This window comes from Mustela nigripes, chromosome 13, assembly GCF_022355385.1.
Source record: "Mustela nigripes isolate SB6536 chromosome 13, MUSNIG.SB6536, whole genome shotgun sequence".
Lineage (NCBI taxonomy): Eukaryota > Metazoa > Chordata > Mammalia > Carnivora > Mustelidae > Mustela > Mustela nigripes.
Window position 1 is genome coordinate 142,970,569 of NC_081569.1, and position 18,302 is coordinate 142,988,870.

General features: G+C 45.7%; 1 protein-coding gene across 11 annotated transcripts in view; it reads left to right on the plus strand.

Moving 5' to 3' along the window:
• Positions 1 to 2,283: 2,283 nt before the first annotated feature.
• MARK3 (microtubule affinity regulating kinase 3) overlaps positions 2,284 to 18,302 on the plus strand; it is a 119,969-nt gene continuing 103,950 nt past the window's right edge. For all 11 annotated transcript variants that reach the window (XM_059374060.1, XM_059374062.1, XM_059374061.1 and 8 more), the window contains exon 1: positions 2,284 to 2,375. In XM_059374060.1, the coding sequence (XP_059230043.1) occupies positions 2,325 to 2,375 (51 nt within the window). In that variant the 5' untranslated portion in view covers positions 2,284 to 2,324. The remainder of the gene's footprint in view (positions 2,376 to 18,302) is intronic.

The following is an 18,302-nucleotide window of genomic DNA, read 5'->3' on the forward strand; positions in this document are numbered from 1 at the left end:
TTAGAAAGCCTTTCCACTCATACTCCCCTGGCTAGTTCTACTCACACATTCAGACTCGGCATAAATAAACATCTCTTTCCCAGGAAGCTCCCCTGACCCAATCCCCCAAATTGGGCTATGCCCAACCAGGGCTACCAGGATCTTGTGCTCACCCACATTTCAGATGAAGTGTATGAAGCACACATTTATGTAATGAGAATTTAGCCATGCCTCCTTGGCCAAAGAGGGGGAGAGAGAATAACATTTTATGGGAGCAGGGGGAGAGGGAAAGGGAGAAGCAGATTCCCTGCTGATCAGGGAGCCTGACTTGGAGCCTGATCCCAGGTCTCTGGGATCATGTCCTGAACCAAAGGCAAGTGCTTAACCAACTTTAGCCACCCAGGCACTCCAAGAGAATAACATTTTAAATAAGGTTGCCCTTAGCCCAGTGAACACTAGCCTGAGAGGGTGAGATGGAAGCCCCAGATGCACCTTAGTCCTCATGTGTTTTTACGGTGGGAGCATCTACCCTCTCTGGGTATGATGCTGGGGTTTAAAGACATGTATGTCTCACAGAGCAGGAAATGTCCCAGACACAGCAAGACGGTTCACATGCTGCGCGACGGGAAAGAAAGAAAGAAAAACAAGGCATATCGACTACAAGAACGTATCTGTTAGGGAAGCTTTAGGACATGGGTCCAAATCCCAGCCTGCAGCAAACCAACTGGGGTAGTCAAGTCACTCTTATCTGTTGACAAGTGTGTCTGCCCCTTTATAGGCTGGTTACCTTGAGGGCCAGCTGCCTGGCTCGGTCCCTAGAGCATGACTCTTGCTCTTGGGAGAATTCAAGCCCCACATGTTGGCACAGAGCTTACTTTAAAAAATATATGGGTGACCCGAGGCTTAAATGAGAGCACAGATGTAACGTATCCGCGACGTAGACTCAGTGACAGTTGGTGTTACTTCAGCCAATACCCGCCTCCTTCCTCCGAACCCCGAACCAGTGGCTTCCAGCCGCCGCGGGCGGGGGTCTGCGCAGGACCACCAGGCACCGCAGAGCGAGGGAGCCCTCCGGCGGCACCTGCGATGCTCCAGGCCGCCAGCGTCGCTGAGCTCGGCCCCGGGCTGGGACCCAGGGTGCTTCCAGCCGTCCAGCAGCCACACGCTGCCGTTGAGGAATTGGTCCCTGGGAGCTCCGGGGGCTTCGCCTCGCTCCTCCTCCAACCCCCTGTGTAAGCCGAGTCCGGGTCCATCTCCCTCCTGGCCGCGAGCTCCTCGAGGGAGCCGCGCCCAGCCCCCGGCTACCCGGGGCTGGAGGCAGGAAGGGTGACTGAACCCTCGGGTGTCGAGTCACCGTGAATCATGCCCACAGCCTCGGCCCTATAACCGCTGCCGCGGCTCGATTCCGTGCAGCGCGGTCCCGCGGGCGCGACCTCAACCTCGGCCCTCAGTGTTCCACCAGCACTGTACATGCCGCCCCAGCAGTCGCAGCCAGACCCCCGCCCAGGCCCACACGCCGACTCTTTCGCGGGCACCTGGCGCCCGCCGCCCGCAGCCCACCGCGCCGGGCCGCCGGGTCCGCGCGCAGAGCGCCGCCGCCTCCGCCCGGGACAGCACCAAGTCGCCCCTAGCAACAGCAGCCGGGCGGCTTCCACGGGCCGCTCTGATTGGCTGAGCTCCGGGAGGCGGCGGTGCCGTCACTTCCGGCATCCGGAGGCAGCAGAGGAAGCCGAGGGGCGGCCATCTTGGGTCCGTGAGGCTCTGAGGTACCGGGAGCGGCGGCGGCCGGCGGGTGGAGGCTGAGGCGGCAAGTGAACCCGAGGGCGCGGAGCAGCCGGGCGCAGGCGCCGCTTCCGCAGCTCCCTCCATGGTCGACGCCCGCAGCCCGCGGCGGCCTGTCTTGCACTTCACCTTGTCCACATCCTCCTCGTCCTCGTCTTCAGGGGCAGCCGGCGGCGCCGTGTGGAGGCCCCGGCGCTGAAATCCGCGGTGCGACGGGCGAGGGCGGACGAGGAGGCGAAGGGGTCCGGGCCCGCGGGGCGCCCTGAGGCGCGGGGACGCCGGCGGGCCGACCCGCAGCCTGCCGCCGCCGCCGGCCCGGCCCTGCCACCGCCGCCCGCGGGGCTCCTCGGCGCGGCCGCCGGGGCCGGGGGGAGCATGAGCCGCGGGACCCGCGGAGGGACGGCCCGGGCCCGGCCCGGGATCTAGACGGCCGTGGGGGAGGGGAGCCGCCCTCCGCGGCGCCGCTCCGGAACCGCAGGGCCCTCGAGGACGCGGTCGCCGGCCCCCCAAGGCCGCGCTGATTTGTTTCACCGTCGCATTGTGCAGAAGCGAAGTGAAGTACAATGTCCACTCGGACCCCGCTGCCCACGGTGAATGAGAGAGACGCTGAGAACGTAAGTGGCCGGGGCGTTCTCGGGGTCCGCCGGGGCCGGGCGCCCGCCGCTGCCCGCGGGAAGCGGGGGGCAGCCCGGCCGGGTCGCTTCCCGGAGGCGGCCGCCCTGCCGCGCGGGGCGTGCGGGCCGGGGCCGCGCCTGGGTGATCGGCCGGAGTCTGGCGTGCCTGGCCGGGCGGTGACCTGCGGTCCGGGGGAGCCGCGGCGGGGGCGGGGGGGTGTGCCCGAGCGTGGGTCGCGCCGCTGCGGGTGTAGTGCTTGCTCGGAGCAGAGCCCCGCGTCGGCCGGCCGCAGCCCCGCCGCTGTCAGCTGGGGACGCTTCGTGGTGCCGACGAGGTGCCGATCGGGGCGAGGCGACTGTCCTTCGTGCCCGCTGTGGGGAGGTCTGGGACTAAGTTTAGTGACAGTCGCTACGACCGATGGCCACCGAGGAACCTCCGAGGGGCCTTGGGAGGAAGTGCAGAGCTCTTCGGAAGAGAAGTTTGCGGAGGGAGTAGGGACCGCGTCCAGCAGCAGTTTCCTCCCCGCGCGACGCGCTCCGAAGGGCCGGCGTGCAGGGAAGCCGCGCTGCCCCCCGCCGCCCCCCGCCGCCGCGCCGCCCCCCGCCGCCCCCCGCGGCTGGCTCCGGGGCGCGCGCGGGGAAGCACTTTGGCTGAGAGGAGCCTTGCGCCCCTTCCAGCGCTCCCATCCGATGATTCTGTAAAAGGGACCTGTGGTTTTGTTCCCCGAGACCTTTTAGAACGGCCAGGAACAGCATTTTTAGGGAACGACAACTTGGGGAAATTCCCGAGGACAGATGTTGACGCTGCCCGAGTGCGTTCTGAGCTCTTCTCGCCCCGGCTCCAGAACTCCTGAGTCAGTGGCGCTGGGGGACGTCTTCTGCCACACATCCCGCCCATAGCTCCTGAAGACCCCTCCCGGGCCGGTCGTGATCCGTGCTAGGAGCCGGTTCCTGGCAAGAAAACGCGGTCCCTTAGGAAAAGCTTTCTTGCCCTGCCTGTTTCCACGCTTCCAACAATGTCCCGAGACTTTGTGGCCTCCTGGCATCAAGTGCCTTCATTTTAATCTTCAAAATGCCACTTGTTCGCTGGATAACTCTCCGGGGATTTAATCTGTTCCTGTAAACTTTGGTCTAAAGCATTCCTGCAGTGTATTGATGTAGAGTATTTGACGCTCGTTAGCCTGGTAAGCGAGTAGTCCAGTGGCATGTGTTCCTTCACCTGAGATGGGGTAGAAGGTTCCACAAAGAGTGAATAATACAAAGTCATAGGCTAGGGCGCCTGGGTGGCTCAGTGGGTTAAGCCTCTGTCTTTGGCTCAGGTCATGATCTCGGGGTCCTGGGATCGAGCCCCGAATCGGGCTCTGCTCAGCGGGGAGCCTGCTTCCCCTCCCCCTCTGTCTGCCTCTCTGCCTACTTGTGATCCATGTCTGTCAAATAAATAGATAAAATCTAAAAAAAAAAAAAAATCATAGACTAGGTGAGTCAGTGAATTTATTCATTTTCTTTTTTCTTTTTCAACCCATATTTATTTATTTTTTCATGAGAAAGAGAGAGGCAGAATCAACGGGGTAAGCAGACTCCCTGTGGAGCAGGAAGCCTGATGTGGGACTCTATCTTACAACCCTGGGATCTGACCTCTTTTTGTCTTTTATAATTAAAATAATCTTTTTGTGTTTGTCTCCTAAACTTTTCTGCTATACACAGAGCCCACTATTTTGTCTTTTTTTTTTTTTTTTTTTAAAGATCTTATTCTGTTGACTAGTTACTGGAATACATGTATAGATGAGGAGGCATTGGTATTAAGGGTATATGTTTCTTTTAGAGAACCTTACAAGAGATAAAGCAGTTCTTCCAGCTTCATAGTATATTACTTGGGCTAAGTTTTATTGCCCCTCTTCACTCATTCAAATATTAGTTTTTAGTTATTTGGTTTATTATTACTGTGAAAACCCTTTTGGTTGTATATAATACCAAGATTTCTGCATCTGTAATTTAAAAACAAGGAAGATATCAACATAAATTTCAGTCAAATTCACCCATATATTTAATTTAGTTAATGCTTCTAGTTACTGCATGTTATCAGGGATAGGTCTGAAATAGAAACTGACAGGAGTATAACATTCTCCCACCTCTTCAGAATCCCAAGTGGGAGCAAAACACAAAGGCTCAAATTAACTAAACATGTATAAAGAAGCAACACAAAATCTATACAGAACTTATCAAACTCAACACCCAAAAACCAAAAAATCCAATCAAGAATTGGGCAGACGACATGAACAGACATTTCCCCAATGAAGACATCCAAAGACAGATGCTCAACGGACTGAGCCACCCTGGCCCACAGGGAATTCATTTTCTTATAGACCCTTGGAAGAACCCATTTCTTTTTTTTTTTTTTTTTTTAAGATTTTATTTATTTATTTGACAGAGAGAAATCACAAGTAGGCAGAGAGGCAGGCAGAGAGAGAGAGAGAGAGAGGAGGAAGCAGGCTCCCTGCTGAGCAGAGAGCCCGATGCGGGACTCGATCCCAGGACCCTGAGATCATGACCTGAGCCGAAGGCAGCGGCTTAACCACTGAGCCACCCAGGCGCCCGGAAGAACCCATTTCTGACTTAACCATTTTCCTATTCCTTGACTGCTCTGCAGAGTGGAGTAAGCAAAAAAGTGAGTTGATTAGCTTCGATCATTGACTTTCACCCAGAAAAGCGAAATCTTACATTGACTCAAGAGCAGGCACTCCATACTTTCTAAATGAACTGAAGCCAAAAACAGATTTGTGATAATGAAGGATTTACACTAAATGAGTCTTTTTACTTTGATCTCTGGTGAATTACAGTGTGTTGTTAGAAACAACTAAACTTTATTCTTTGAAAACAACGTAGGGGGCGTCTGGGTGGCTCAGTGGGTTAAAGCCTCTGCCTTTAGCTCAGATCATGATCCTGGGGTCCTGGGATCGAGCCCCACATCGGGCTCCCTGCTCATCAGGGAGCCTGCTTCCCTTCCTCTCTCTCTGCCTGCCTCTCTGCCTCCATCTCTCTCTTCCCTTCCTCTCTCTCTGCCTGCCTTGTGATGTCTGTCAAATAAATAAATAAAATCTTTTTTTTTTTTTTAAAGATTTTATTTATTTATTTGACAGAGAGAGATCACAAGCAGGCAGAGAGGCAGGCAGAGAGGAGGAAGCAGGCTCCCTGCTGAGCAGAGAGCCCGATGTGGGACTCGATCCCAGGACTCCGAGATCATGACCCGAGCCGAAGGCAGCGGCTTAACCCACTGAGCCACCCAGGCGCCCAGAAAGAAGCTTTTTGAAGACATGTTTTCCCTGTACCAGAGCCTCCTGATAGGTGTGCCAAGACAGTGTTACAGATGTGTCGTGGTAGTGATGCTTGCAGCCCACCATGCCTGGGGCTGCTGGAGCAGGACCCTGGGCCAGCCATTCCATCAGTAAGCAGCCTGTTTGCTGCAGTGTGCCTCATGGATATTCTCATTTTCTGTGTGTGCTGGGAGCTGAAGAAGGTTGGGAACCACAGGTCTGCACTAACTGGAGTTACAAATAAATAAATAAAATCTTAAAAAAAAAAAAAAAAAGTAGGGTGGGTGCCCTACTGGCTCAGTCAGTTAAATGCCTGCCTTTAGCCCAGTTCCTGATCCCAGGGTCCTGGGATCGAGCCCCACGTTGGGCTCCCTGCTAGGTGGGCAGCCTGCTTCTCCCTCTTCCTCTGCCCTCCCCACCCCACTGTGTTCTCCCTCGCTCAAGTCTGCGCGCCCGCTCTCTCTTTCTCACAGAAAGAAGTACAGGATATGGAGTGTGCCTTTATTCTTGTGGAATGTATTTAATTGAATTTTTTATAGTGTTACAGTCAGGGATTTGTAGCACATCATTGCCTTAATTCACCATGCCCTGTTTCATTTTTAAGTTTGTATTAGAATGTTCTGGGAGTAGTTGTGTGTCTTTGACAGTGTGGTGCCCTTGTGTCAGTGTTACAGTCTGGCATTTGCCATGTTACTTACCTGCCATTATTGAACTACTAAGTATTAGACTTCCCACCAGTTGGTAAGGATATGAGAATGAATGGAAGCTCTCAGTTTTTGGAGCAGCTCTACTGTTAAAGTCAGGTCTGTTGAGATAGAACTCTTCTTAAGTGTAAGGCTTGATGAGTTGTGACAAATGTACAGATATGTAACCACCATTGTAATCAAGATATAGAACATTTTCATTGCCCAGAAAGGTGCTTACTTTGTCGCCCTTCAGAGTCCCTTCTCTATTCCCCCAGCTCTTCACAACCTCTGATTTTTTTATGTGTCTCTGGAGTTTTATCTCTTCTAGAATGTTACATAAATGGAATCTATATTCATGTTTGTGTGTGTGTATTAGTAGTTCATTCCTTTTTATTGCTCAGTAGTAGTTCATTGTTTGTATATACGGTTTTTTAAAAATAGAAGTTTGCCTGGGTGGGTCAGTGGGTTAAAACCTCTGCCTTCCGCTCAGGTCATGATCTCAGGGTCCTGGAATTGAGCCCCACATCGCTCGCTCTCTCTGCCTGCCTCTCTGCCTACTTGTGGTCTCTCTTTCTGTCAAATAAATAAATAAAATCCTTAATAAATAAATGAGTAAATAAATAAATAAAAGTTTTAGGTTTCATTTCCAGTTACCATAAAGTGTTGTATTAGTTTCAGGTGTACAATATAGTGATTCAGCACTTCCGTAAGTTATCCAGTTAACGTAGAACAACTTTTAATCCATCCACCATTGATGGACGTTTTGGCTGTTATGATTAGAAGCTCTTTGTCTTTCCATTTATCCTGGGAATCTTACTTATTTATTAATTTTTTGGGGTAGATCTATGCTAGGCCTCCCACTGTCAGACTTGAACTCACAACTATGAGATCAAGAGTCAGACACTTAACTGACTGGACCACCCAGACACCCCTCCTGGGACTCCTATCTAAATTTTGAATAATTAGGTATAACTGTGATAGGAATGTTGCTTACAGATCAAGAGTCATGGGGCGCCTGGGGGGCTCAGTGGGTTAAGCCTCTGCTTTCGGCTCAGGTCATGATCCCAGGGTCCTGGGATCGAGCCCCAAATGGGGCTCTCTGCTCGGCGCGGGGGTGGTGGAGGGGCCTGCTTCCCACCCCCTCCCCTGCCTGCCTCTGTCTGTCTTCTTGTGATCTCTGTCAAATAAATAAACAAAGTCTTTTAAAAAAATAAAGAGTCACAAGGGGCAGGTGATGTGCAAGAAGAATATCGTCTTCATCTCAGTACACTACTCTGTTTTCTTTTGTTTGATTTACAGATGTGAATATACACTTTAAGCTGTTGGGTATATAAAAGATAATACTGTTTGGGGTGCCTGGGTGAGTGGCCGATTCTTGATTTCTGTTCAGTGTCTGACTCTTGATTTTGGCCCAGGTCATGATCTCAGGGTCATGAGATCGAGCCTTGTGTTGGGCTCTGCACTCAGTGGGGAGTCTGCTTGAGATTCTTTCCTCTCCCCCTCTGCTCTTTAACCCCACGTCTGCGTTCTCTCTCAAATAAATAAATGAAATAAAATCCTTTTAAATAAGAGATAACACTGCTATCAAATAATTTTAAAACTCAAAATCAGGTCTCTCTGCTCAGCAGGGAGCCTGCTTCCTCCCCTCTCTCTGCCTGCCTCTCTGCCTGCTTGTCAGTCATCTCTCTCAAATAAATAAAATCTTAAAAAAATTTTTTTCTAATTTAAAAATCTCTCTCAAAAAATAAAAATAAAAGTTATGTACTAATTACTCAACTAGAGAGATGTAGTTGTACCCAAACACAGTGTATAATAAAAAAAAGACTTAAAAGTTTTTAAGTCTGCTCTCTGCTGAGCAGAGAGCCCGATGTGGAGCTCCATCCCAGGACCCTAAGATCATGACCTGAGCCGAAGGCAGAGGCTTTAACACACTGAGCCACCAAGCCACCCCAGAATTTAGTGAGTTTTTATCAGTGATTTTCAACCAGGAACGATTTTGCCCCCCCAGTGGACTTTTGATGGTGTCTAGAGACTTTTTTTTTTTTAAGATTTTATTTATTTATTTGACAGACAGAGATCACAAGTAGGCAGAGAGGCAGGCAGAGAGAGAGGAGGAAGCAAGCTCCCTGCTGAGCAGAGAGCCTGATGCTGGGCTCGATCCCAGGACCCCGAGATCATGACCTGAACTGAAGGCAGAGGCTTTAACCCACTGAGCCACCCAGGGGCCCCTCTAGAGACATTTTTGATTGTTGCTACTGAAGAGAGTTTACTGACTAGGAATGCTGCTAAACATTTTATAATATGCAGGACAGGACCCCTTCCTCCTCTAACAACAACAACAACAAATATCTGGCCAAAAATGTCAATAGTGCCAGGGTTGAAAAACCCTGGTATATAGTTAGCTGTCCATGCACTCAACAGCTCAGTGGCCAGTCTTATTTCATTTGGTTTCTCCCCAAGAAACAAATTCAGTACATCATATCACTTCATCTCTAAAGCTTTTAGAAGAGATAAAACTTCTGTTTTTATAAAAATTGTAATTATAATTCCTTTACCATAATTTCTTCATATCAAATATCCAGTCAGCCTTCAGATTTCTTCAGTTGTTCAGTTACTTTTTTATTTTTTAATTTTTATAAAAGATTTTATTTATTTGAGAGAGAGAACACGCACAGGTGCATGTGAGAGAGAGAGAACGCGCAAGCAGGGACAGAGGCAGAGGGAGAGGGAGAAGCAGGGTCCTGCTGAGTAGGGAGCCAGACAAGGGGCTCAGATCCCAGGACCCTGGGATCATGACCTAAGGTCACCCAGGTGCCCCAGTTACATACTTTTTTAACACTTTGTTCAAACTGGAATCTCTTGGGTCCTTATCTTACAGTTAACTAACGTGAAATTTAGATACATTTTGAAGGCAACAGAAAAGTTTATGTTTTAGTTTATGTTCTGCAGTTGACTTTTATAGAGCCAGGGTCAAATTCTGTTTGGACACTGGTAAAATTAGAAATGTAGTTTTCATCTAAATTTTAAAACATATCACACTTTGGGGGCACCTGGGTGGTTCAGTGGGTGAAAGCCTCTGCCTTCAGCTCAGGTCATGATCCCAGGGTCCTGGGATCAAGCCCTGCATTGGGCTCTCTGCTCAGCAGGGAGCCTGCCTCCTGGCATGCACCGCCCCCCTCGCCTGCCTCTCTGCCTACTTGTGATCTCGGTCTGTCAAATAAATAAATAGAATCTTTAAAAAAAAAAATCGCACTTTGTAAGCCTGGATTATTTGCCAAAGTACCAGAGGCCCCAGGGCTTCGCCAATTATTTAACGGTTCCTTGTGCATGTGCAGCATGTACTTACTTATTATTAATGCAGACAAGCCATTAGAGTTTGTCTCTTTAGTGTTCTTGTTTAGTCAGCTATAGGTTATATGACACTGTTATTAACCTGTTCCAGTTTGAGTGCCTACTTTGTGTATGATACTGTGCTGGGTGCCTTAGAGGATATACCTAGGAACCATATTGCACCTGCTCTTTAGGACTCCTCAGTCCCTGTAGAAAAAAACACCCTGAACTCTGTGAAACTAGTCTAATAAACTCTCAAACTGGAGCAAGCACCAGTATCACCTGGTGGCCTTGTTAAAGCTTTGCTTGTTGGGGCCACTCCCACACTCTGATTCTACAGTTAGCATTTCTTTTCTTTCTTTCTTAATTTTTTTTTTAAGATTTTATATATTTATTTGACAGAGAGAGCAAGAGAGCACAAGCAGGCAGAGCAGCAGAGGGAGAGGGAGAAGCAGGATCTCCACTTAGCAGGGAACCCGATGCGGGGCTGGATCCTAGGACCCTGGGATCACGACCTGAGCTGAAGGCAGTCACTTAACCAACTGAGCAACCCAGGTGCCCAAGTTCCATGAGTTTTTCAAGTTGGTTCTTTGTAAGAAAGTGTGGTTATCAAGTATAAAAATAGTTAGTTTGTTGATCACATACTGTACCTCAGGCAACAGTACTAAGTATATAGTATTTCATTTAAAATATATAGTATGATTTCGGGGTGCCTGGGTGGCTCAGTGGATTAAGCCGCTGCCTTCGGCTCAGGTCATGATCTCAGGGTCCTGGGATCGAGTCCCACATCGGGCTCTCTGCTCAGCGGGGAGCCTGCTTCCTCCTCTCTCTCTGCCTGCCTCTCTGCCTACTTGTGATCTCTCTCTGTCAAATAAATAAATAAAATCTTTTAAAATAAATAAATAAAATAAAATATATAGTATGATTTCATTTAATCTGCCTTTTAACTTCCAAGCGCAACTATCTATTGACTAAAGCTGTCTGGGCCTTTTTAAAAAAGTTGATCTCTCTCTTTTTTTAAGATTTTATTTATGTATTTGCCAGAGTGGGTGGGGGGAGCATGAGCACACAAGCAGAAGGAGTGGCAGACAGAGGGAAAAGCATACTCCTTGCTGAGCAAGGAGCCTGATGTGGGACTTGATCCTGGAACCTGGGATCATGACCTGAGCTGAGGGCAGACGCTTAACTGACTGAGCCATCCAAGTGTCCCAAAAGTTGATTTCTGAGAATAAATATTTTTTTACATCAAAGTGTTTTGAGAAAACATCTTAGAGACTTAAATTTGAGGGTTATTTTGTTTGTTCTGTATGTAAATTAGGTGAAAGTGGAAATTGGCAATGAGCAGACTATAGGTCACTTTGATTATTTATATAGTACATGATTATTTACATTGTGATTACTTGTAAGAGATTTATATACAGTTTAATATCAGTTAGTGGTACCTGTTATTTAATTTCAAAGAAGGTTGTTCTGGATTCTAAGTAAGATATAGCCAGATTTTTATCCCTGGAATTTCTTTTCAACCTGGAAGTAAGCCAGGGATTCCAGCCCTTTCTGATCACCATAGGGAGGACTAAAGCAGACACACCTTGTCTCAGTGTGGAGGGGGGCTGATGCCATGTGAAGGGGGCTGGGGGAAGGAGGAAAAGGAAAAACTATTGTCCCACTTCCATTTTATTTTTATGTATTTCTAAATATTTTTTAAAAGATTTTATTTATTTGAGATAGAGTGTGTGCAAGGGTGGGGGGAGGAGCAGAGGGTGAGGGACAAGCAGACACCGTGCTGAGAGTGGAACTTGATTCCGAGCTCCATCCCACGACCCTGAGATCAGGACCCGAGCCCAAATCAGGAGTCAGACACTCCAGTACTTTTGTTTTCTTTCTTTCTTTTTTTTAAAGTTAACTCTACTCCCAACATGGGGCTTGAACTCACATACAGCCCTGGGATTAAGGGTTGAATGCTCTACTGGCTGAGCCAGCCAGATACCCCATCTCCCCTCTACTTTAAACTATCAAATTAAACCTAAAGGAGAGAACAGATCTCTTCCCTGTGACTATCCCAGCTTTAGTGTTATTTTACACAAGAATTTAAAGAATGTGCTTGGAGTTGGTCTGCAAGTAGTAATAAGGAGTTTGTGCTGATCCCTATATACCTGCTTGTACAATAATCCTTGCACTGTGAGCAAGGATTAATTTTTTTTTTTTTTTTTTGAGTCTCACTTTGTCTTCAACGTAGAGTTTTTCAGCACTGCATTCTAGCCACCTGAGTTGTTCAGCCATGGTTAGTCTTATGTGGACTAGGTAAGGCATTTTGTAAGTGGGTTACATGGAATCTTGGTGCTCAGAGTTGAAATTTGAACAGAGCAGGAGGTGTTTTGGTTGTATTTGTTGCTAATAGTTAGGCATTTGCATTTGGGTGGATGTTCATTCACTATTGGGGAGTTTGTATTATGGACATTTCACATGAAAATGTATATTGGTAGAATTTAATATAAAATTTGAATAAACTGAACCTAAAGTTTTATTCTAGAATTTTAGATAACCCAATTCTTTATGCAGTAGGTACCTTTATGACTTCATTGACTACAATAGCAGATTCTAGCTTGAGAATCCTGGAGAGGAGTCCACTTAGAACCATTCCCTAACTCAGCCTTCTGAGAATTGCCAATCCTTATCCAGAAGAATAATTTAAACCAGGGCAATCAACTTTTGTTGTTGAAGGCATTTGAGGTGTTTTTGATTGCATTCTGTTCATGTACTGTCTTTCCTTTTCTTCGCTCCCTTGCTAGCCCTTGCCTATTCCTAGGCTCTCCTTGGTACCCATAGGCATGAATTAGCTCTATTAGTGGAATGGACTAAAGGAGTTTGTTTTCTTCTCTCAAAAGAAGGTTGACATCTAGACGTTACAGATATTTAATGATAAAGAACCTTCCACATACCATGGTAACGTATTCCAGGTTTTTTGTTTTTTGTGTTCATTTATGTTAACTTAGTTCAGGTGTTTTGTTTTAAGATTTTATATGTTTATTTGAGAGAGGAAGAGCATGAACAAGGGGGTAGGGGCAGACGGACAAGCAAATTCCCCTCTGAGCAGGGAGCTCGAAACAAGGCTAGATCCTAGGACCCTGAGATCATGACCTGAGCCGAAGGATGCTGAGCCACCAAGCCGCCCCAGTGCAGGTTCTTTATATTTATTTCCTGCTTATTGTATAGTGGTTCTTAGTAGTGCTGTGGAACAACTGTGGAACTCCACAACTTAGTAGTGTAAAACAATGGCCATTTTATTACCCTCACAGGTTGTGTATAAGGAATTCAGACAGGGATGGCTTATCTCTGTTTTTCTATGTGGGATTTGAGTTCTGAGGATCTCAAAAGACCAGTGGGATTTGAACAGCTGGGCTGGGAGATCTACATCCTAGATTGCTTCTTCACTCACATATCTGGCACGTTGGTGGAAGGCTGGGCTCAGCCGGGACTTGACAAGAGTGTCTGCCAGGGCTACTCCATCATGGAGGCAGCAGTATGATGAGAATTCCAAGGTGGTTCAGCATTTCAGAAGAGAAAGAAGTTGCCTGTCTTTTATGACCTAGCCTCAGAGGGCACATAGTATTACTTTTGTCATTTTTTCTTGGTTAAATCTGTCACAACCACCCAGATTCAACAGAGGGGACATATACTTTAACCTTGTAATGGGACATTGGGTTCATGTTTCCAAATCACTGTAATAGTAACTCTTTGGGTTTATAATCCGATTTAGCATTTTATTGTGTGACCTTGGACAAGTTACTTAATTTCTTTGTTGCCCCAGCTTGACCTCACAGGGCTGTTACAAGAATAAGGCCTTCTGTGCTCTGGCCTCCCTTCCCTCTTTGCTCTCATCTCCTACCTCTCTGCACCCACTACACCCATAGACCCAGGAGTCTAATTGCTGTTCTGGGAACACACCAGGAACACTTCATTTTGAGGGCCTTGGCATTGCCCTTCTTTTTGAACACGTTTCGTCCAGATATCCTCATGACTGACTTTCACACCTCCTCTTAATACATACCGCCTCAGTGGTTTAATCACCTGTGGCTCTCCCAGTCTCCCCAACCCTGATCTAGTTTTTCTTTTCTCTATTGCAGTTGTTACTTCCTACATCCCATATTATTTACATGTTTCTTATGTAGTTTGTGTTTTGTCAGTTTCCTCTAGTATAAGGAAAGCCCCACAGGGACAGGAGTATTTGTTTTGTTTACTGACGTAACAAATAACCTAGAATATGCTTGCCATTTATTAGAGATGATCAACAAAATATTGGTTGAATTAGTGATTAAATGAGACAATGTGGCTAAAACATTTGAAACAGTGCCTGTTACATAGTAACAGTTAAATGTTAACCATTGTTAATGTTGATGGTAACTGTTCTTCTCATCTCTGTCCCTGTGTCCCTAGCCTTTCCCCTCTGTAGTTACTCTACTGAGAGCATCTCCTCTCTCCCTTCTTAAAACCTAAGATAGCTTTCTTTTTTTAAAAAGATTTTATTTACTTATTTTACAGAGAGAGATCACAAGCAGGCAGAGAGGCAGGGAGAGAGAGAGCAGGAAGCAAGCTCCCTGCTGAGCAGAGAGCCTGATGCGGGGCTCAATCCCAGGACCCTGAGATCATGACCTGAACCGAAGGCAGCGGCTTAACCCACTGAGCCACCCAGGCGCCCCCTAAGACAGCTTTCTTAAAGGGAGGCTTGATGATAGTGTCTGGGCTTGGAAATGGAGAGAAAGATGGTAGTGTAAGACTGGTTGAGGGAGTGATTATGAAGCATGCCTGAGGTAGAGTGGACAAGATGTGGAGCAAAAAAAAAGGAACAAAAACAAAGCATACAAGAAGTTGGGATTTGGAATTGCATATCTGGAATAGAAACAAGCCTTCAAATATAAGTAACTCGGGCGGTTAAGTGTCTGCCTTCCACTTAGGTCATGATCCCAGAGTCCTGGGATAGAGTCCAGCATCTGGCTCCCTGCTCAACGGGGAGTTTGCTTCTCTGCCCCTCCTGTGGCTCATGTGCTTTCTCTCTCTCTTGCTCACTCTCTTTCTCTCTAAGTAAATAAATAAAATCTTTAAAAAAATATATATATGTAACTTAATCATGACCAAGTTAATTCCCGATCCGTGCCTTAAAAATATTTCACTTTTTTTATGTTGAGATGTAATTGACATATAAAACATACTAGTTTATTAGTATCAGGTGTACAGTGTAATGATTCAATATTTGTATTGATTGTGAAGTGATCACCACAGTAAGTATAGTTAATGAATGATTAACATTCATCACCATGCATAGTTAAAATTTTTTTCTTGTGATGAGAATTTTAAGATCTACTCTCTTAGCAACTTGCAAACATACAATACAGTATTATTATCTAAAATTACCATGTTGCACATTTACATGTGTAGTTTTTTTTTTTGTTTTTTTTTTTTAATCCAAGGAAATAATACCATCTACTCGGGGTTGTTGTGATTGAAGAAAATAACACCGATAATGTGCTTGGCCCAGTCCACACCACTTCATGGGCATTCTGTGGATGTTAATTCCCTCTTAAGACAGTTTCTGTAGTGTTATTCTAAATAACTAGATAATCTAAAGTCTTTGGTTTAGCATTCCAAGTTCTTGATATACCTTTTTAGCTTTATTTCTAACTGCTCAACTATATAACCTTAATACCCAACCAGACAATTCTGCTTGGCTATTTGTTTACCCAGAGATCTCACCCCTGGTGGTTGCCAGGTCCTGTGTTCTGAGACTGCAGAGGGACTCACAGTCTAGTACTTTAGGATAGGGATTAATTAAGCTAAGGGTTGGAGATAGAAAGGGGAACAAGGCAGAAAGGACTGCCTAGCCATGAGCATAGAGATAAGTTGCCAGCTAGGGATTGCCACTTGTATTAGTTACTGTGCTCCAGGTTAGCTCTTCAGCTGGGTTAGGAGTGCCTGAAAGCTTTGGCACCATGCTTTATTTCATCACTTTGTAGTGCCTGGCACTTAGTTGCTTAGCCTGTAGTTAACTGGTCAAAAGCTACTGAGTGAAAGTTTTCTTTAGCCACAATTTATTTTGCCTTACAATCCTTCTGAGTAAATTATTTTTCAGTCCATTTCATTATTATGATAATTTACCTGTTTTACTAGTAATACTAGTTTATTCAAAGTGAAACCAATTTCACTGAATTTATGGATATGAGCAATAATAGTTCATCATTTCTGTTTTTCATATTCTTAGAAACTTCTTATAAATTCAGCTGCAGAAAGTCACCTTATCTTTGGTCAGTGTGAGCTCCTTCTCTTGTTTTATTTACTTTTCTTAATTCCCATATATGTTTCCCATATCCCTCCAAGAGTGACTGTTCTTTGTTTAATACATTGTAATGTGTGTATATGTATGTGCCCTTACAAAGTGTACATTGGCCCTTCATGTAAATACTGTATATGTCTCATCCATGCATCTGATCTTTTCTGACCACTGGCTAGCACACTCCGTGGTGTGCATCTGTCTACCATACTTGACATATCTGCTCGCCGGGGTTAGACATTTCACTTCCTGCAGCCACAAAAATGCTATAGTAAGTATCTTCATGTGTGTCTGTTACAGAGCTGTGTGGGAATTTCTTGGGATTTATAGCTAGAAATGGACTTGCTCTTTGACAGAAAATATAGAGAGGGCCAGAAGTTGCCCTTTTGGATGGCTACATCAGTCCACACTCCTGTGAGTAGTGCAGAGTATCCCTAGTTCCTGGCATCATTTAGCATTATTCAGTTTTAATTTTTTGTAAGCCTGTTACGTGTAATGCGATAGCTCATTGTTAACTTGTATTTCTGTATGATTCTTATTAGCTCTATATATTCCTTGGCTTTTGGAGTGTTCTGTAATTGCTCTTTCTCCTCTGTCATTTTTCTCTTGGGTTGTTGTCTTTTTCTTATTGATTCTTAGGCATTCCTTCATTTTCTAGATGTTACTCTGATATATGTTTTATTTATTTTTTAGGGTTTTTTTCCTTTTTTTTTTTTTTAAGATATTTTATTTGAGAGAGAGAGAGAACGAGCATGAATAGGGGCAGGGGCAGAGCTAGAGGGAGAAGCAGACTCCCCACTGAGCAGGGAAGCCTTACATGGTGTCCAGTCCAGGACCCTGAGATCATAACCTGAGCCAAAGGCAGAGGCTTAACCCACTGAGCCACCCAGTCGCCTTCTGTCATCTTTCTGTAATGCCCTTTATTGAACAAATCCTTAATTTTGGTGTTACCAACATAAGCTTTTGCTTTGTTTTTGTGCTTTTAATTTGAAGCTATACTCAAATACCCGGATCACAAGGATATTCTCTTTTATTTCATTTCTTAACCTTTTATCATTTTACCTTTCATGTGTATATTTTTAATCCCTTTAGACCAAGCGTGCCTTGCATATGGTCTCAGGTAGGGATCTAGTTTTATTTTTCTTCATAGGCTTATGTGTGAACAGGTTTTCCCACTGGCTTATAGGTCGCTTTTCATTGTATCTTATATTTCTACATACTTATATCTTACAGTTTTGTATTGTGGTGCACAGGGCTGTTTGTCCATTTTGCCAATACCCCACAGGTTTTCTGTTCTTTTTCATGACTTTGGCTTTGTAGTCTATCATATGAGACCATATAGTATTTGTCTTTGATTTATTTCACTATCTGTATATATATCTTCTCTATTGAACTTTTTATTTTGAAATAGTTGTAAACTTAGATAAAAATTGCCAAAGTAGTACAGAGTTCATTTATGCCTTTCACCCAGATTCCCCTAATGTTAACACCTACGTAACCATGGTTCAGTTGTGAAAGCCAGAAAATTGATACTGGTTTGACAGTGTTAATGATGATGATTACAGAATTTATTTGAATTTTCACTAGTTTTTCTTCAGGGTTCTTTTTCTTTTCTAGAATCCAGTCAGAGATCCCACATTACATTTAGTTGTTGTGTCTCCTTAGTCTTCTCCAATTTGTAATGATTCCTCTGTCTCTATCTTTTATGCTCTTGACAGTTTTTTTTTTTAAGATTTTATTTATTTATTTGACAGAGAGAAATCACAAGTAGATGGAGAGGCAGGCAGAGAGAGAGAGAGAGGGAAGCAGGCTCCCCGCTGAGCAGAGAGCCCGATGCGGGACTCAATCCCAGGACCCTGAGATCACGACCCGAGCCGAAGGCAGCAGCTTAACCCACTGAGCCACCCAGGCGCCCCTTGACAGTTTTTTTTTTTAAAGAGAGAGAGTACCCGCACACCAGTGGAGGAAGGGACAGAGGGAGAGGGAGAGAATCCCAAGCAGACTCCCCGCTGAGTGCAGATCCTGCTGTGGGGCTTAGTCTCATGACTCTGAGATCATAGCCTGACCTGATATCACCTGTCTGTCACTTAACTGACTGTGCCACCCAGGCACCCCTGCAGTTGACAGTTTTGACAAGTACTGGTCAGTTGTTTTGTGGAATGTCTCTCAATTTAAGTTTGTCTGATGTTCTCGCACAATTAGATTAAGATTATATATTTTTGGCAAGAATGTTCAGAAAAGATGTCGTGTCTCTCTTAGTGCAATGCTGTTAGAGAGT